This window comes from Macaca nemestrina, chromosome 2 (assembly GCF_043159975.1).
Source record: "Macaca nemestrina isolate mMacNem1 chromosome 2, mMacNem.hap1, whole genome shotgun sequence".
NCBI lineage: Eukaryota > Metazoa > Chordata > Mammalia > Primates > Cercopithecidae > Macaca > Macaca nemestrina.
The window spans coordinates 4,986,873-5,006,377 of NC_092126.1; the positions used below are offsets into that span (position 1 = coordinate 4,986,873).

General features: G+C 41.4%; 1 protein-coding gene across 1 annotated transcript in view; it reads left to right on the forward strand.

Annotated features, from left to right (window-relative positions):
• The window catches only part of LOC105470837 (ATPase 13A5), a 114,112-nt gene that overhangs the window by 58,261 nt on the left and 36,346 nt on the right, over positions 1-19,505 (forward strand). The window contains exons 13-20 of the mRNA XM_011723094.3: positions 2,690-2,751; positions 5,213-5,363; positions 7,569-7,652; positions 8,306-8,462; positions 11,347-11,464; positions 15,336-15,460; positions 16,237-16,397; positions 18,498-18,623. Coding sequence (XP_011721396.2) covers positions 2,690-2,751; positions 5,213-5,363; positions 7,569-7,652; positions 8,306-8,462; positions 11,347-11,464; positions 15,336-15,460; positions 16,237-16,397; positions 18,498-18,623 — 984 coding nt within the window. The remainder of the gene's footprint in view (positions 1-2,689; positions 2,752-5,212; positions 5,364-7,568; positions 7,653-8,305; positions 8,463-11,346; positions 11,465-15,335; positions 15,461-16,236; positions 16,398-18,497; positions 18,624-19,505) is intronic.

Below are 19,505 nucleotides of genomic sequence, written 5' to 3' on the forward strand. Positions count from 1 at the left end.
GGCTGCAGAACAGCGAATATTGCTGAACAGCAAATTTTGCTGCCTGATTGTTCCTCTGGAAGCTTCATCTCAGAGGGGTACCCGGCCGTGTGGGGTGTGCCTCCTAATTTGGCTACTCGGTGGTCAGTGACCCACTTGAAGAGGCAGTCTGTCCATTCTCAGATCTCAAACTCCGTGCTGGGAGAACCACTACTCTCTTCAAAGCTGTCAGACAGGGGCATTTAAGTCTGCAGAGGTTTCTGCTGCCTTTTGTTTGGCTGTGCCCTGCCCCCAGAGGTGGAGTCTACAGAGGCAGGCAGGCCTCCTTGAGCTAAGGTGGGCTCCACCAAGTTTGAGCTTCCCAGCTGATTTTTCTTTTACCTACTCAAGCCTTAGCAATGGCGGGTGCCCCTTCCCCAGCCTCGCTGCCACCTTGCAGTTCGATCTCAGACTGCTGTGCTAGTAATGAGCGAGGCTCCGTGGGTGTGGGACCCTCCCAGACAGGCATGGGATATAATCTCCTGGTGTGCTGTTTGCTAAGACTATTGGAAAAGCGCAGTGTTAGGGTGTGATTTACCAGATTTTCCAGGTGCCGTCTGTCACAGCTTCCTTTGGCTTGTAAAGGGAATTCCCTGACCCCTTGTGCTTCCTGGGTGATGTGATGCCTTGCCCTGCTTTGGCTCATGCTCAGTGGGCTGCACCCACTGTCCTGCATCCACTGTTCGACAAGCCCCAGTGAGATGAACCCAGTACCTCAGTTGGAAATGCAGAAATCACCCATCTTCTGTGTCACTCACGCTGGGAGCTGGAGGCTGGAGCTCTTCCTATTCCCTCTGTGTGACCTTTTAAGAAAAGAAGATTCAACCACAATCATCTCTGAGTTTCTTTCCAGCTTTCACATTATAAAATTCTATTGCCATCATGTTGGGATAAAGCACTCTGCCATTAAGTGAATTTTCATCTAGTGTTATTTTCAGTTTTGGAGATATCTGTCACTGAGTTTCTGAGTCCATTTGCTCCCATATATATTTCTATTTTCTATTGGTTTGTTATAACTTCTATAAGACAAGTTCTTTCTTTTTATTCAATTCAGCCCAAGCCTGGGCTTGTATGTATGCTAAGAGGTTTTCTCTTTCTATCTGATTCCCCTTAGAACCTCAACTATAATTTCATTTTCTCTCTATTTATGGTTAGTTTTATTGTTTAGGGGTCATTTTCATAGAGAAATAACATAGTCTAATATCTGTTTTGCTGCAGTATCGTCTCTGCTTTCATGTTCAAAATATTGATGTTTAAAAACATCAGGAAAACATATCAGTTTGAATTAAGTTGCAAACTCTTTTTGAAATGCAACAACTTGTGGGGATTTGGAAATCAAACATGGTGGGGTCCTTTACAAAATGCGGGAGAGAAATGAAACAAATAGCTCGTTTTCAGAAAGTTGTTGTTTAAGAAAAAATTCACTCTTGTGTTAGCACCTTCTTTGTGAAGTTTTCTTAATTATTTAATCTTGAAACGCAGGAAGAGTTTTGTCTTTCCACATCCCCTGTATGATTCACTTAACATTTTCTAGTTTGATGGAAGACTCCAGAAGGGCTGGATTCTGGTTCTGCCTCTCCAACCTACAGGCCACTATGACCTTAGTCTCCTCATTTTGCCTCTAACCTACCTCCACCCTGTTAACTCAGTTGTGAAAATGCAAATCATTGTAAACACTTTGCTATAAAGCATTATGCTAATGGATGTGCTGTATTGATGGAGGTTGCTATTGTATAGAAAGCTAGAAAATTCAGTGTCTTCTATAGAGATAGCCTTAAAAAGTCGTGTCAGAGACTTGGGTCTTAGTGTTGAAACAGGGTATTCTGCCATGCTAGGTAAAGCTCCCCTGGACCCTGGCAGTGCTGAAGCAGCTGTAGCCAACTCCACTTACTCAGGGTATTAAGCAGGCCTAAAACTGTTAGCCTACCGCATCAAGACACCAGAGTCTGTAAATAATAAACGCCTGTGAAGCAATGAGGAAATTAGAAGTGCTGTGATAGTACTCAGTTCCATTTTTCTTTCTCTGTGACATTATCTAACAAATACTGTCCCATAGTATGGCGAATCAAATCTCTGAGCTATTTTTCCCTTGATCTAACAATAAAACCCACTTATGGGCATTAATTAATATTTATTATTAGCACTTACTTTCTCTCTATAGTCTCAAAGCCCTTTATCAACATTTCATTATCAATCTGGACAGTCACTGTGTCACCCATATTTTTAGAAAATTACTGTGAACCAGATGGCAAACTGTGAACTGAACAGTCTTGAAAATGAAGAAAAAAAATGTTCTGAGCTCTGCCTTAGCAAGACAGCAGGTGACAACTCAAAGTCAGACTTGGGCTGGTTCTTGTACTGAACCTCTCCTTATAACAAAAGCAACAGTCATAGCAATAACCAAACCAAACCAAAAAAAACACTTTCATTTTTTCCTCGTAATGAGTAACTGAAGTCACCTAATTATCGACATGGTCTTTTGGGGATCATGTATCACCTGCTTAATTTTTCTTGTGGCTACTCTTCTCTGATTTAAAACTGGGTACTTACAAACAAGGGATTTAGACTACTGGATCTACTATAATATCTTAGAAGCTTGGGATTTGTTTAAATTACAATATAATTAAAAGGTTTAAATCTTATGCTAATATTGATTTTAATTTTTATTCAGACTGGCACTCTCACTGAAGACGGGCTGGACCTCTGGCAGACTGTCCCTACTGCTGACAACTGGTAGGCCTCTTATGTGAAAATGGAAGGTGTGTTTGGTGGAGTTACCGGATGATACTCAAATCCATCTTTTGGGTGTTGAGGGATGAATGTCACATAAAATATATATAATAACTGGCTGGAACTAGTTCCTAATTATTCTAACTTGCTTAAATGAATTCTAATTTCAGAATCAGGAAGAGTAGGTCTTCGAAATCTCTATGAAAAATGGAGTAGGATGAGGTGGATAATTAAGGAACTAAATGAATAAAACAGAGAAAAAAGAGTGAAATGAAGATTATGGTTAGTTAAAAACTACAAAACTTCCTGGGTGGCTAGTGCAGGCAGGTGGTGGTGAGAAATCTGGAAAAGCGGTTCACAGTATAGTGGGATAAAAAGGTGCAAATACCCCCACCTTTGATGTACAACACAGGCCATGAAAATTGTTACTATTAAGGCAGAAATGTCAGAATAGAGAAGAAATAGAGATTGTTTGATATTACATGAAGTCCTGACTTTTATGTAATTACATGGTGGGTAAAGACAAATTAATTTTGAAATCTAGTGAATCAAAGAAAGCCACCTGAAGGAGATGGCACTTCAGATAGGTTTTGAGGGACGTGAGAATTTTTACAGCTGTGTGCTAAAAGCTGGCACTAGGGAGAGGAAAGGGCAATCACATAAATGTCTACTCCAGAAAGAGCTAGAGAAGGGAAGGAGGGCCCCCAGAGGGTGAATCTTCTCCTCATGGTATCTCCCTGTGGCTTCTAGCTCCTTCCCTATGGGCTAAGACCTGCCTTCTCAAATTGCGTGGTGATGGCCTCTGCTCTTAAGCTCTGAGTACCCCATTTTGGCTCCAACAGCGGTGAGTCTGCTGTCAGTGACAGAAGACAGTTTGCAGGGGACTCCCAGGATGATGAAGGGGCCAGGTACAGCATGGCACAAGGTAACAGCAGACAAGCAGTGTGATGTTGCAGAAGATGCCCTGGACTGGGTGACAAGGAACCTGAGTTTGAACCCTACTCACGTGTCTCTGCTCCTGGTGCTCAGACGTCCCGGCCAGCCCTTCATCCAGACAGGCAAGGACTCTACTGGCCAGAGCAGTGAAAGGGAGAAAAAGATGTCCGCAGTTTCCACCCCTCTATCCCTCCCTTGTCCCTGGTACTCTGAAGGTTTTCGGAGACTAGAAACAACTAGACACACTCACTATTCAGCTGTAAGGTGGGAGGAGAGGGAGGTGCAGGATGCCAGTTTGTATTATCAAAAGGAAAAACAGGCTTTAGAGGTGGGATGTCCAGGGCGCTTCAGGAAGTAGGGGCAAACTCTAAAGGGCTGAGTAGTGAGAAACACTTCCGCGTCCATGCAGCCTTCTTTCCTCTCCCTAATTTCCTGCTCCTTAAGTAGCCCTAGAGACTCCTTGCCTAGGGTGTGTGGCTTTTGCTGACAGCTCTGCAGAGTTTGCAGGTATGACTCCGAGCTCCCTGTTGATGGGCCTTCCCACAATGCGGCCATTACGTGAGCTGGCTTCCAGTAACATGACAAAAGTCCCTGGAATTCTATCCAAAGCCTCCGAAACTATGTTATTGATTGGCCGGTGGCAAACTCTGTTGAGAACACAATCCATATCCAACTCAAAGAAATGTTTTTATAAAGATAACTCTGCAGGCAAAATGTCCTGTTTAAAAAATAAAGAAACCAAGTGGACAGGGGCTTAAGGGTAGAGAAGTCGCCGGACAAGCACAGCAGTAGCAAGAAGTTTAATCTGGATCTAGAGAACAGGGCATAAAGGACGTTAGTAGGACTGGACACTGTAAGGTAAGGTAGATCCGAAGTGGACAGGACTTTGAATATCAGGCTAAGGGGCTTGGATTTTATCATTTGGAGCACGAGGAGCCATGGGAAAGTTCTGAGCATTAACATTAGGTGTTTGCAAGTATACATACGTAACAAACCTGCACATTGTGCACATGTACCCTAGAACTGAAAGTATAATAAAAAAAAAAAAAAAACTGGTGCATATATACCATGGAATACTATGAAGCCAAAGAAAGAAATAAGATCATGTTCTTTGCAGGGACAGGGATAAAGCTAGAAGCCATCATCCTCAGCAAACTAAAACATGAACAGGAAACCAAACACCGCTTGTTCTCACTCATAAGTGGGAGCTTAGCAATGAGAACACAGGGACACAGGGAGGGGAACATCATACACCAGAGCCCGTCGGGGGGTGAAGGGAGGGAGAGCATCAGGACAAATGGCTGATGCATGCTGGGCTTAATACCTAGATGATGGATTGATAGGTGCAGCAAACCACCATGGCACACGTTCACCTATGTAAAAAACCTGCATTTTCTGTACATTGATCCCAGAACTTAAATTTAAAAAAAAAATTAGGTGTTTGGAGCTCCACTTTAGTAAGATTTAAGGGACAGAGTGTGCAAGATGATTTTATCAAAGACTTTACCTTCTCTACCTTCTCTACCAGCTTCCAGGAAGCCCACAGCTTTGCCTCGGGCCAGGCTGTGCCATGGGGCCCACTGTGTGCGGCCATGGCCAGCTGCCACTCTCTGATCCTTCTCAATGGAACTATCCAGGGAGACCCTCTGGACCTCAAAATGTTTGAGGGCACTGCCTGGGTAAGGTGATAGTTTAATGGAAAGATGAGAACCTGAGGAAATCTTTACTGGGAGTGCTGAAGCTTTTCTAATTTTTGTTAAAACACGGAGAAGATTCATAATAACATATATATGAATGGGTAACGCTACCAGAACTTCCCAACCTGTGCCCCAAAGAACTCTGTTAGTGGGTGCTGCATGAAATAGGCATCCATTCTTGAACAAGCTTGGAAACTGTTGTTTAAACAAAGTGAAACTCATTTCTTGACTGCATGATTCCTTTAATATACTGTGGTGCTTTGTGAATATTCAAGAGGGAATATGAGATGCAGCATTTACCAAATCTGACCTCAAAAACCTTATTGACACCCATGACCCAGCCTGTTCTCCAAAACATCAGTGTTTTCCAAAACACTATCAGAGAACCAGTAGTCTAAAGCAGAACTTTCCAGTCCAGCAGCCACGAGCCATACGTGGCTACTGAGCCCTTGAAATGTGGCTCTGCAACTGAGAAACTGAAATTTTAATCTGATTCCATTTTAAATAGTTTAAATAGCCACAAGTGGCTGGCGGTGACTGTATATTGTAAAGCATAAGCCTAGACACCAAACTGGAGGGCTGCATCCAACTGGTTCAATCTCCTGAGCTGAGTGTGAATGAAAACGGAAGGATGTAAACCCATACTGGGGGCTGCCACAGTGGAAAGCCCTCGCATTTCACCACTCTCCAGCTGGGTGAGCACAAAGCCAGAGCCAGGACTGAGTCCGTAACCTCATCTGTACATTTGGGGTAATAATGCCTCATTCACAGACTTGTGAGCACTGAGACTATGAATCTAAAGGGGCTTTGAGCCAGTGAAGAGCCAAACAAGTAGAGGGTGTTCACTAATTAACCAGTTAGTTAATTACATCCTGCTGCCTCCAAAGAACATCCTAAAGCTATGTACAATGATGTATAAAATACAGTACAGCAGTTAAATATAGCTGCAAAAGAATGGAAACAAATGATTGCAGGGAAACGAAGCACACCTAACAAAGAAGCTAATACAAAGATGTATAATAGGGAAAGTTTAGCTTTCTAGAGGGCAAATCAATGAAAGAGGAAACCTGGTAAAAAGAGTAACTTCTGATATCAGCAAGTTAAAATAGAGCATTTGCTGTGGACAAAAATTTGACATAGTGACCAATTCTCCGGATTTCAATGGAGAGGAATCAGTGTATTTAAGCAATGTCCTCACCAGAATCATTGGGATTGACATGGTGATGAGTTGTGCAGGGTCATTTTATATCTGGCTTTGGTCCTGGCCCTAACTACATCCCCCTCTCCATTATAGGAGGGCTGGTCTATCTTTACAAATAACATACTTGTTTGGGAATATAAATCTTTAGTATTAGCTCTGTAAAAACCATCTGTAAGAATAGTTGTACCTATCCCAAACAAAGCATAAAAATGCACAATTATTCACTGAGTTTACAGCTGGGTCAGAAGCTGTCTTGAGTATCTTTTGGTAACTAGGAACCTTCCACTCCACATACAGAGGAGGGCAACTGTCCTTTCAGACTGTCAGATTAGTTTTCAGAAGAAATTCAGGTCTAGAGAAATAAAATGGTGTCCCCAAGGTTAAACAGCTAAGTGGCAAAGTGGAAACCAAATACTATCTCCTGTTTTCTGACCTCTACTATTTATATATTGGCTTCTCAGAGCTATTAACTTCTGTTGTAATATCCAAAGAATACAAGTCATTTTCAAACAGGCTTTCTAATCTGCTAGCAGCTGACATACCAACTCCCTAGTTAACTCAAGTAGGCTAGTAGCATAGGTATAGTATGAAGAACTAGTCCCATGTTTATCTCAGGACCCAATCCTAACTCATCTGAGAGCTATGGTGCTCAGCAATGTTGGAGACTACATCTCCACACAATCCTTCCTCCAGTTACTAGATATAATCATTTAGAAAGATCCATGGACCTGTAGCTAGCACTTCTTTCATCAATTACTTCTTAAAATGAATTCACAATATTTTTGGCTTTTGACATTCTATAATAAGTCCCCTAATATAAATTGACACAACAGAAATTTAACAATGACAGTATTAAGATAATTGACCTGGAAGAGAAAATATGTAAAAAGGGCTTTGAAAACATTAAAGTATTGTGCAAATAAGAGATGTTTCTTTCTTACTATTTTTCTTCAAAGAATCTTATGAATGTTTTCATTTTATAACAGAAAATGGAAGATTGCAATGTAGACTCCTGCAAATTTGGGATGTCAGTTTCAAACATCATAAAACCAGGACCGAAAGCCAGTAAGGTATGATTTCCTTCTTTATATCACATAGCTCTTTCCCCATAAAACTGCTAAAACATTTCTGACTTTCACATATTGTTATAGTCCTATTATTTTGCCTTATCCTAACAGTTTCCATGGTTGGTTTGCTGTTTCTTTCATTTCTGAATTTATCTATTAATTTATTCAACAAACACTACCTGTGTAGACTAGAGCACTATGCTAGGTGCTAGCAGATAAAGAGGCTTCAAAACAAGACACACTTGGTTCTGGGTTGGAGGAACAGGTAGACTGGTAGAAAAATCGATATAGGTGCAAAGAAGCGCAACACAACATGACAACTGCTATAATCAAGGCTGAAGAAAGAGTTTCAAGAGTCCTGACATGGGAGTGAATCCTGTTTCTGGGAGATAAAAGCACCACAGAGGAGATGACCTGTGAGCTTGGCTTGGAAGGTGATTAGGATTTCTCCAGGGGAAGGTCCTTGCAGTATAGACAACTTGTTGAGGGAGTCGCTTTAAGGCAGCCAGAAAAAAAAAAAAAAAGTCAATATTGTGACAAATATACTACATCAGGATGTCTCTGGGCTCATTGCACAGTGAAGCCTTTTTGTTGGTGTGCATTTGGAAATATCACTTAGCAGCTTGTTAAGCTCCCTGTTGTTGATGGGCTTGCAGAGTCCGGTGGAAGCCATCGCCACCTTGCGCCAGTTTCCATTTTCCTCGAGCCTGCAGAGGATGTCGGTGATCACTCAGCTAGCTGGGGAGAATCACTTCCATGTCTACATGAAGGGTGCCCCAGAAATGGTGGCCAGGTTCTGCAGATCTGAAACAGGTACTGACACTTTTCTCTTTCAAGTAGTAAAATACTTTTCTTTCTTTTTTTGAGACAGACTCTTGCTCTGTCCCCAAGGCTGGAGTGCAGTGGCACCATCTCGGCTCACTGCAGCCTCCACCTCCCAAGGTCAAGTGATTCTCCTGCCTCAGCCTCCCAAGTAGCTGGGATTACAGGAGCATGCCACAACACCGGCTAACTTTAGTATTTTTAGTAGAGACCATGTAGACCAGGCTGGTCTTGAACTCCTGGCCTCAAGTGATCTGCCTGCCTCAGCCTCCCAAAGTGCTGGGATTGTAGGTATGAGCCACTGTGACCAGCCGAGACCAAATACATAAAGCCAACAAACACAGAAAGCTTCACCAACAGTGAACGTGGAGCTGCTTGTTTGCTGGGTGGGTACAAAGCAGGTCCAGTAGATCCTAAGAAGCAGGGGCAATCATTTCAAGGCTGGGAGGTAGCGACTAAATATCTGGCTGTGGGTGCAGTAAGAAAAGTACAACCACAGTGGGGCATCTGAGAAGGAGATGAGATGTGAAGCTTGCATCCGGAGCCAGAACAGGGAGCTACCGAGGGTTAGAGAACTAGGGGAGGTGTGAATGAGGGAAATGAAGGGAGAGGTCTGGACGCTAGGTAAGTTCTGTAGACATGGCTGCTCTGTCACCTCCAGGGAGAATCAGATAGATCGATGGGAGGAGAATATAGAAAAGATAAATATCTTAGAAATAAAAGTGATTAGAGTAAATTCAATGGTATTAGAGCAAGATAATTTATCATTTTCACAGCAATTTCATCTTTCTGGGCCAGATTTTGAGCTGATTTGTATTGCTTTTTAGTCTTATAAACATATGCACTCTTTAAGCGGCAGCCAGATTTATAAGAATGTTGTTGCATTCAAATGAGTTCATTTGGATAAAACTGATCTTTTGTCTTCGGATTTTCATGTAGACACTCCTTATGATTGCTGATGGCCATCAACTTGTGCAGAGAATTCTAGATTTGGCAAATGATTCCTTTAACTTCTCTATTGGGAGTCTTTTTATAAACCTTAGAAGTAGACCCTTTTCAGGCCGGGTGCGGTGGCTCACACCTGTAATCCCAGCACTTTGGGAGGCTGAGGCGGGCAAATCATGAGGTCAGGAGATCAAGACCACGGTGAAACCCCATCTCTACTAAAAATACAAAAAATTAGCCGGGTGTGGTGGCAGGGGCCTGTAGTCCCAGCTCCTCAGGAGGCTGAGGCAGGAGAATGGCATGAACCTGGGAGGCGGAGCTTGCAGTGAGCAGAGATGGCACCACTACCCTCCAGCCTGGGCGACAGAGTGAGATTCCGTCTCAAAAAAAAAAACAAAGTAGCCCCTTTTCTTCTGACTTTGATCTTCAGCACCGGTCTCATTAACGCTCTCCTTCACTGATTACAACATATACTGTGTTTGTTTTATTTTAGCTACATGGGTACAACTGAACATCTTCTTGGCATTTAAACCGGTGTCTATTGCCCCTGCTCTCTCATAAGGATTTAGGCCTGTCACTTGGCACTCGTTTTCCTGGCAGCTCTTCCTGTTCTTCCTGTTTTTCCAAATTCCAATCTTTGACTTATGCTAATACTATCTTCAGTGATTTCCACCACCACCCTACCCCATTTTTAGAAATAGAGAGCTAAGAACTTTCTTGAAATTAGATTCCCACCTCCAGGAATATTTTAGAATTACAGTCTGAAATGAACGGAGACAGAGAGATCTGGAAACTTCTCATTTTATGGATGAGAAACTAAGGTGCAGAAGAGAGACTTAGCATGACTAAGGTCCACATGGAAGTGGAATGGGGAGAATAGAACTTAGTTGATTTGCCACCTAAGCTACTATACCTCCCTTTGTTCTGTGGTTCCCTCTAATACCCTTATAGGTACATTATAAATCATAAAGATTTTATAAACATAGTTTATAAACATAGTTTTGCCATGCTAAAACACACGAATGTTGGCATTGTGTCATCTTTCACCTAAAGCAGGAGTTGTCAAACTTTTCTGTAAAGAGCAAGATAGTTCTGACTTTAGGCTTTGCCAATCACATGGCTTCCATTTCAAGTACTCAACACTGTCACTGAAGCCTCAAAACAGCCATAGGCAATGAACAATCAAATGGGCATGGCTGTGTTTCAGTAAAACTTCATTTATAAAAACAAGCTATAGACCAGATTTAGCCTGTGCATCTTAGTTTTTTTTTTTTTTTTGACCCCTGATCTAGAAGATCAGCTGTTTCTCTCATTTTATCCAAGTACCCAGTCCTGAGGTCTGTTCTTACTGAACCCAGTGGGTGCATTTGACACCCAGTTTGTCTGAGTCAGCTTGTGCTATTATAACCAAAGACCATAGACCGGGTGCTTGAACAACAGAAATGTATTCTTCACAGTTCCTGGGGCTGGAAAGGCCAGATGGAGGTGTTGCCCAGCGTGGTTCCTGGAGAGGGCTTGCTTTCTGGTTTGCAGATGGCTGGCTGCCTCTTCTTGCTGTATCCTCACGTGGTGGAGAGAGATGTGTTTTCTTAGGGCATCAGTCTCATTCACGAGGGCTCCACCCTCATGACCTAACTATCTCCCAAAGGCCTCACCTCCAAATACTATTGCATTAGAGATTAGGCTTCAACATATGAATTTTGGAGGGATACATAACACAGTAAATGGCCAGCACATCTTTGGCATTTATTTCCATCAGAATAATAAGGACACACTGATGAAGTTGTTTGTGGCCAATAGCTGAAGTTTTCTATTAAAGCACTTTTATGGAATGAAAGTTAAGACAAGGTACAATGGCTGTGTCCTGGAGTCTTGCTTAGACCAGCCTTCAACATGACCTTACACTTACCTGTTTCTTCTACCCTGGCAGTGCCTAAGAATTTCCCACAGGAACTGAGGAAGTACACGGTGCAAGGCTTCCGTGTCATTGCTCTTGCCCACAAAACCTTAAAGATGGGGAACCTTTCAGAAGTGGAGCACTTAGCCAGGTAAGCAACTCAGAAAAGGACACTAGAGCAGGCTTTGTGTGCATGAAGTGTGAGTCCTGGAGATGAACAGATGAACAGCTCTAATCACCTTGAAGTCTCTCAAAGACAGAATTAATCTTGTACAGTCCCCTGATTCAGAGATGGACAATTGTAGATGATACTAGAGACGACTTGCTCAGGTCACAATGCTGGTTGGTGGCAGAACAAGGATGGTACTTGAGAGCTTCTGACTCCAAGATAGCAGTGTGTTATCTCTGTTCGGCATTATGTTATGCCAACTTTAGTGTCAGCGCCCATCCCATCAAAACAACCAACGCTCCTTCAACCTCAGAGCATTATGTGACCAATGGACTTGGGTGTCCCATACACAGAGGGGCTGAGAGAGGGAGACAGTTGGCGCCTTGGAAGATTTTCAGAATCTTTTAGACATGTTTTATTTCAGTGCTCAATACTACAACGCCTCCTTCGTATCTGTGAAGGTAACAAGTGCAAATTGAATTACTTATGAGAAATAAAATTCAGTATTCTTAATTACATTACAGGGATAAGTTGTCCTCATTAGAGGATAATTTATAAATTATTTTTTCTTTCAAAGTTCTTCAGTTTTTAAATGCTATTTTTAAATTATCTATGACAAAGGAGTAAAAAAATACTGTGGAAAATTGAATAGCAGACAATCTATTTCTTACATTGGATTTGTGTTGCTGATAAATGCTCATTTATATACAGCTAGCCCCTTCATGTGAGATACTGATATCCTTGGTTTAACATTATTATTTGCAACCTAAGTCCATTGACTCTAAGTTAATTAGTAAACATAGTCCCTTCCTTATTCTGTGCTTGTTTCACCATCTATAAAATATGCAACTGGATGATCTCCAAGGAGGCTTTCAGCCATGACATTTTAATATTTGAAACAGGATCACAAAGCTCATTTTGAAATATATGAATGACATTCTCGGATTTAACATTGCAGGTGTTAGCTATTCTTGAGCAAACATAAAGGTCCAGACCACATAGGATTTGTAATTTTTTAAACACAAATTTGAATAATCCACGTTAAGGACATGTGTGAAGAAAAGATCTATGTAGCTAGAGATGGAGTGTAGCCATCACCCAGCTGTCACATACAAATGCAGCTGTGTTGTTCTCATATGAGAGCCACTAGTAGGATAGACATTATTATAAACATAACAAAATAAGAAAATGAAGATAAAATGTGCTAGATTTCCAACCAATCCAGGTTTTTTTCCAGGCAATATCAGGAGTCTATTATAGTTCTCAGAATTTAGTTACTATTTTCAAACAGGATAAAAGGACAAGGTTTTGATTTATCTTAGAATCAAATTCTATTTAGAAAAGTTTTCCAACTAGAAAAATTTAAAACTTCTTAAAAATTGGAGTCAAAATGGGGAAGTAGAAAAGTTTTTTGAGATGACTTAAAAAGTCACTCCAAACTAAAACAACAGGAGGAATACTTCATCAAGGCTCACCCCTTCACTGGTTTAGCAGATTTGTATTGAACTTAACTGTGTGTCAGATGCTCAAGGAATTCAGAATTTATTCAGAAGTGAATAAAATAAAATCCTGCCCTCACGAATCTTATATCCTAGTTGGGGAAATAGATTATAAAATAGACCCATAAAATATTGTCCCACTAGTGGTTCTTAAATGACCTGAGGGGGAAAGTATAAAGTAAGTTAAGAGGACTTTTTAAAAAAGACAGAGAATGTCATTTTGCTTGGGCAATCAGCAAAGTCCTCAGAGGAGTAACATTTTAACAGACATCTAGTAAAATAAGAGAGAAAGACATGCACAAATCCAGAGGAAGAGCATTGCAGGGAATACAAATGGTAGATACAAAGGCTTTAACGCAAGTACTGCTGGGAAGGTTGTAGGGGAACAAGAAGCCAAGTGCCTAAAGTATTGAATGAGAAGAAGCATCATAAAATAGAAACAAAGAACATTTGTCTGTTTTTGCTTTTGTTGCCTGTGCTTTTGGTGTCATAGCCATGAAATCATTGCCAAGACCAATGTCAAGAAGATTTCTCCCTATGTTTTCCTCTAGTAGTTTCACAGTTTCAGGTCTTATGTTTAAGTGTTTAATCCATTTTGAGTTGATTTTTACGTATGGTATGAGATAAGGGTCCAGTTTCATTCTTTTGCTGGTGGATATCAAACTGAAAAGCTTTGCACAGCAAAGGAAATAACAGTGAAACGCAACCTATAAAATGGCAGAAAATCTCTGCAAACCATATATCTGATAAGAAATTCATATCCAAAATGTACAGAGGACACAATTCAATAGCAAAAATCAATAAATAACCCAATTTAAAAATGAACAAAGGCCCTAAATATACATAATAGACATTTCTACAAAGACATACAAATGGCCAACAGATATAGGAAAAAATGCTCAACTTTACTAGGCACCAGGGAAATGCGAATCAAAACCACAATGAAATATCACCTGATACCTGTAAGGATGGCTATTTGAAAAGAAAACCTGTGTTGACAAGGATATAGAGAAATTGGAACCGTTGTAAAATGGTACAGCTGCTATGGAAAACAATGTGGAGGTTCTTTAAAAAATTAAAAATAGAATGACCGTATGATACAACGATCCAAAATCCCAATTCTAAGTATATATCCAAAAGAACTGACATTGGGATCTCAAGAAAAGATATCTTCACCTTTATGTTCATTGCAGCATTATTTATAATAGTCAAGATATGGAAACAACCTAAATGTTCATCAGTGGATGAATGGATTTTAAAAATGTAATATGTACATATAATGGAATATTTAAGCCTTAGAAAAGGAGAAAATCTTGCCATATGAGACAACATGAATGAAACTGAAAGACATCACACTAAGTGAAATAAACCAGTCACAGAAGACGTAATACTGTGTGATCCTACTTATTTGAAGCATCTGAAATAGACATAGTCATAGAAGTAGAGAGTAGAGAGTAGAATGGCGATTACCAAGGGCTAGCGGGAGAGGGAAGTAGGAAGTTGTTAATGGGTATAAAGTTTCAGTTATGCAAGATGAATACCTTCTGGAGAAGTGATTTTAACACACATGCACACATACATATAAAACAGGGCAGAAGGAAACTTTTTGAGGTGATGGATATGTTGATTACCTTGATTATGGTAATGGCTTCATAGCTGTATGCATATTGTTTAAATCCATCTCCCTGTAATCTTAACACCATGGTGCACAGAAAAATGAACAAAGAATAAAAAAGAGTTCTTGGCCCCCAAATTTACTTTTTAAAAAGCCACCCTAGAATCATCCCATTTCAGAGGAAAGTTCCTATATAACTAATGCAACCCAGTTGGACTAGAAGCCACCTTCAAATTCTGAAAACTGTTCAGAGCCCTGTCTGATGCCGATAAATATTATTCAAGGTGACAGATGGAGACTAAGATGAATGACACCGTATTCAACTACTATCGTGTCTTGCATGTATGCAGAATGCACTTAACAAATGCCAAATAAACCGAAACGATTGCAAACTCAAAAGAGAGAAAGCTATGATAAATTAAAAACTAAAGTATATTGGATTAACATATTTAAAAACCAACAGAAGAGTTGGAAGATAAGCACATTGTTTTTAAAAATAAAGTAGGAAACTGGAAAAAACAGATTTAGAAGTGGTTGCCTCTAGGAAGGAGAGGGGTGAGATGGTGTGGAGACACAGACTGTTGGTTTTCATTATAAGCTTTTAAGTTTGTTTTGATTTTTAAAATGTGCCTGTATTACATAAATAAGACTTATAAGGAAATTTTTAAAAGAAGAAATAAATTGAACTACTGAGCGTACATAGATACACTTTAATATTGATTTTCTCCTGGATACAAAGAGAAAAAGTGGAGTCAGAGTTAACATTTCTGGGACTTCTCATCATGGAGAATCGTTTGAAAAAAGAAACCAAACCGGTCTTGAAGGAACTGAGCGAGGCCCGTATCAGGACTGTGATGATTACAGGTATATATTTGTTTCTAGGTGCCTGGCAAGTTGATTGTATCCCAGGCATAAGAACAAGATGTGTGAGCTGAGTTCATGTGTCAGAGACAGAGAAAAATGTTTTGTTGTTGAATTTGTTACCTTGTAGTCCCTTACCTGAAAACATGTACAGCTGCCCCGACAGGACCAGAGGCTTTGGAGGTAGGGACCGTATCTCATTCTCTTTGTCTAATGACTGTCCCTCCTAGCCAGGATCTGTGCAGTGCCTCTAGGCTCACAGTAAATGAGCAAGAATGGGTGTGTTCTCATCAAGAAACCCAATGATCCCTCTGCACAGAGGATTGAGCCTCTGGTTGATGGTCCTCTAGGGCAGTAGGGCCAGGCATGGTGTATAATCATCAAATCTAAGCACAGCCTGACCCTGTGTGTTCTTTGCTTAGTTGGTTTCCAGACCCCGTGGATGGTTTTATGCTATCAGGCTGAGATCATACTATATTTGCCACTAAGAGCAGTCTGACTTCTGAGGATTAGTCATAAATGCTTAAGTATTTCTTTATTAATTCACACAGGTTTTGAAATACACATGGACAGGATATGACGCTGAATGTTGTGAGAGGGAGATGGGAATATAGTGTTTGCCCATGAGGGGCAGTCTACAGCAGAGAGGAAGATAAAATAAAGCAGAAAGCAGTAAATGCCCCCAAAGAACACTAAGCAGAGTGGAAAAGGGCGACCTCAGTTCCTGTTGCTGAGGGGAGGTTTGTACATGCAGAAAGCAAAGTTTCTTTGTCTTCTAGGTGACAACCTTCAAACAGCCATTACTGTTGCAAAGAATTCTGAAATGATCCCTCCAGGCAGCCAAGTGATCATTGTTGAAGCCAATGAACCAGAAGAATTTGTTCCTGCCTCTGTGACCTGGCAGCTGGTGGAGAACCAAGAGACTGGACCTGGGAAGATAGTGAGCAAATGTTAGAAGGCCCCTCTGTGGGCCTAGACTGATGGAATACAATCCTGGCACTGCTCAGCCTTCTCTCAACTCCAGGAGTCATCTCAGTAATAATCCCTCACATCTGTCCAGAGTTTGACAGTTTGCAAAGCATTTCCACCAGCTCTGGTTGCCTGTGAAAATCACCTGGGGGAGTTTCTAAGCTTCCAGTGCAGGCTGCACCAATTAAATCAGAATCCCTGGGGTGGGAGCTAGCATCGGGTGCTTTTCCCAGCGACTCCAGTGTGCAGTCATGGCTGAGAACTACTGATTTACACTCATATTTTCCACATGGTCATTAAAATAACCCTATGCAATTGGGCAAACCATTAATTTTACAAATGAGAAAACTGAGGCTCAGAGCAGTAAGCTTGCCCAATACAAAAACTGGTGAGTTGCAGAGCAGGAAAGCAGACTTAGGCCTATTTGATTCCACACAGATCCGTGGGCATTTGGATTGTACTATACCTATGACACGAAGCTAACAGAGGCTGGGCTTCTCTAGATAGAAATCTCCCTATGCTCTTGTGACAGAATAGCTCTTTCATATGACGACAATGGGCTGTAGCCTCACATTCCATCACTAACGGTAACACCCATGCTTTTGTGTGAATTCAAAGATACGGCCCTACAGGTGATGAATTACAAAAATGCTGCCTTCCTCCAGGCTAACCAGCCTTTTGGATTGTTAAGTATAGAGTGGGTCTCGGTGCAGTCAGGAGTCTTTGTGCAGTACACAAACTGCACAGCTATACAGAATGGCCCTGCCCTTATCCTGGGAAGAGGCGGGTTAACTTGCTTCAACCTCTAATTGCATGGGCTGTGAAAGATGACAGCTCTCTCTCTGCTCTCAGCAGATTTCTGATGCTTATTTCCTTGTGAACCTACTTGCTTCTATATCAGTGCATGCCGCCTGAATTTCACTGCATGCTGTAACCCAGGCCCTTTGTGAATTTAACTGAGAGTCCGCTCACACTACTTTCATGAATTGAATGCCTCTACTGACATTTTGGTTCCCACCAGGAGAAACTGTATCACAGTTTCAGGCCTTCCTCCTCCCTGGGTCCCTCCACCACACTTCCTCTCCCCACATTCCCAGTTCAAGCGAAAGGAATTCCTGCTCCTGTCTCAGGAGGGATGCTTTAGAACATGCCTTTTGTTGGTTATTTTGCAACTGGGGATAGAAAGGGAGGGGTGTGTCATCTTGCCTCCCAGTTCAGCATAGCAAATTTTTTTTCCTTCAGATACAATGCTTTCCCTGAGATGAAGTCATCTGATGAATAAAATTTTCTCACCTCCTGCAATATTTGAATTTAGAGTCCTAAACACAAATGGAAGGCTCCCTGAGAAATGTTGCATGAAAAACCATGATTGATTATTGATATAATGAATGCACAGGCATTCATCAGATGCTTTCTCCCTAACTGAGAGCCAGGTAGGGCTAGAATCAAGCCAGAGAAATATCGTGACAAGTGAAAGGTAGGAGGGAAAGGGTTTTGGAAAAGGATTACTCCTGGTGCAGTGGGATGTAGAGTATGGAAGAGAATGTAGGGAACCATGATAGAAAGGGTTACCTGTTGACGTAGGATCATAACAAAGGTCAGAGGTTGGGTCCTAAAAGGAGTTAGGCACTGAAGAAAGAGTGCCTACTTTACAGTGAAGACAATGAGAGTGATTTTTGAATAAGTGAATGGTAAGAGATCTTAGAAAATATAAGGTTGCATGACAAGGAGAAGGAAGAAGAGGGAAGAATTTTCCTATTCTTCCTTGTAATAACTAATTGGGACCTAGGAATAGTTAGATTTCTTCAGTAGACTGACATCATGCATATTATCTCCCAAGACAGGATCCAGAGTAGCGTACTGTCAAAGTATCATATGTTTACGTAATCTTGGGGGGAATGTTTAGAGTGTTTTCTTCCTATGGGTGGAAGTGCTGTAGGCAAATTACACCTTATTTTGTTGCTGACCTTCACACTGTTAGGCAACATGAAAACTCTTCCTTCAATAAAGCATAGGAAAACAGAGACACTCCTTAAGAGTCAATGTAGAAATGATGCCCTTTTGATTTTAGGAAACCTGCGTGTACACTGGAAACAGTTCAACCCCTCGTGGGGAAAGAGGAAGCTGTTACCATTTTGCAATGAGTGGGAAATCATACCAAGTGATATTTGAGCATTTCACCAGCTTGCTTCCAAAAGTAAGTACTGAAGAAATGAAGTGTTTTGTTTTGCTCCTCAAATTAGCGAGTGCGAAAGGAGGAGGAGAGTATTGAAAACAGTGATCACTGAGGTTGCCTCACAATTAGAGAATAAACACCCACAAAGGAGTACTGTCCCTGAGAATGTTTTCTGGCCCTTTTTATGCCTTCCTGGCCCCAGGCAGACCCACGGCCTCCCATTCCAAGTTTGAGTTCTGGTACTTTCTCTCACCCCTGTGGCCAGTTCAGCCTTCCTCCTCCTCTCCCTCCCCACTCAGGAGAACGGCAGAGTTCCAGACACGCTGCTTGTTTTGAGGGCCAGCTTCTCTCTGAAACCTACCAGCTCGTGTCAGGCTAAGCTCTATTCCCCTTCCTGTCTGGATTCTTAAATTACAGCAAGAGGAGACAAAGGCCCCATGGTTTATTTTCAGAGTCATTTGTTATCTTGTCCTCTGTGTGTCCTGTTTTAAAATAGTGCTGTGCAGGGTTGCACTGTCAATATGTGGGAGATTAATGGAGCACAAGGGGAGGGCAGCAACCATCTGTTAGCAGTGTCTTAAAAATTCTGTCATCCTAGCAGTCAAAGACCCCAGAATCTAGACCCCAAAGGCTTCTAGAAAGCTCTTAGTTCAGTTCAGGGAAAGCTGAGACTCAGAGAGGTTAATTTGCTTGTCTAAGGTGTGCACAGCTAGCTGGCACAGCTGAGAAGAGAGCCTTGTTTCTCAGCTTCCAGCCTTTCCTCTGTCTATGCTATGATTATGGAGATGGTGTCTATTAGGAAAGAACTGTGTTTCCTCAAGCATTTTTATTTCATATGCTCTGCTGCTTCTTAGTTACTATAGTATTATTGATTAGTGGTCACCCCATCTTGGAAAAATGGTC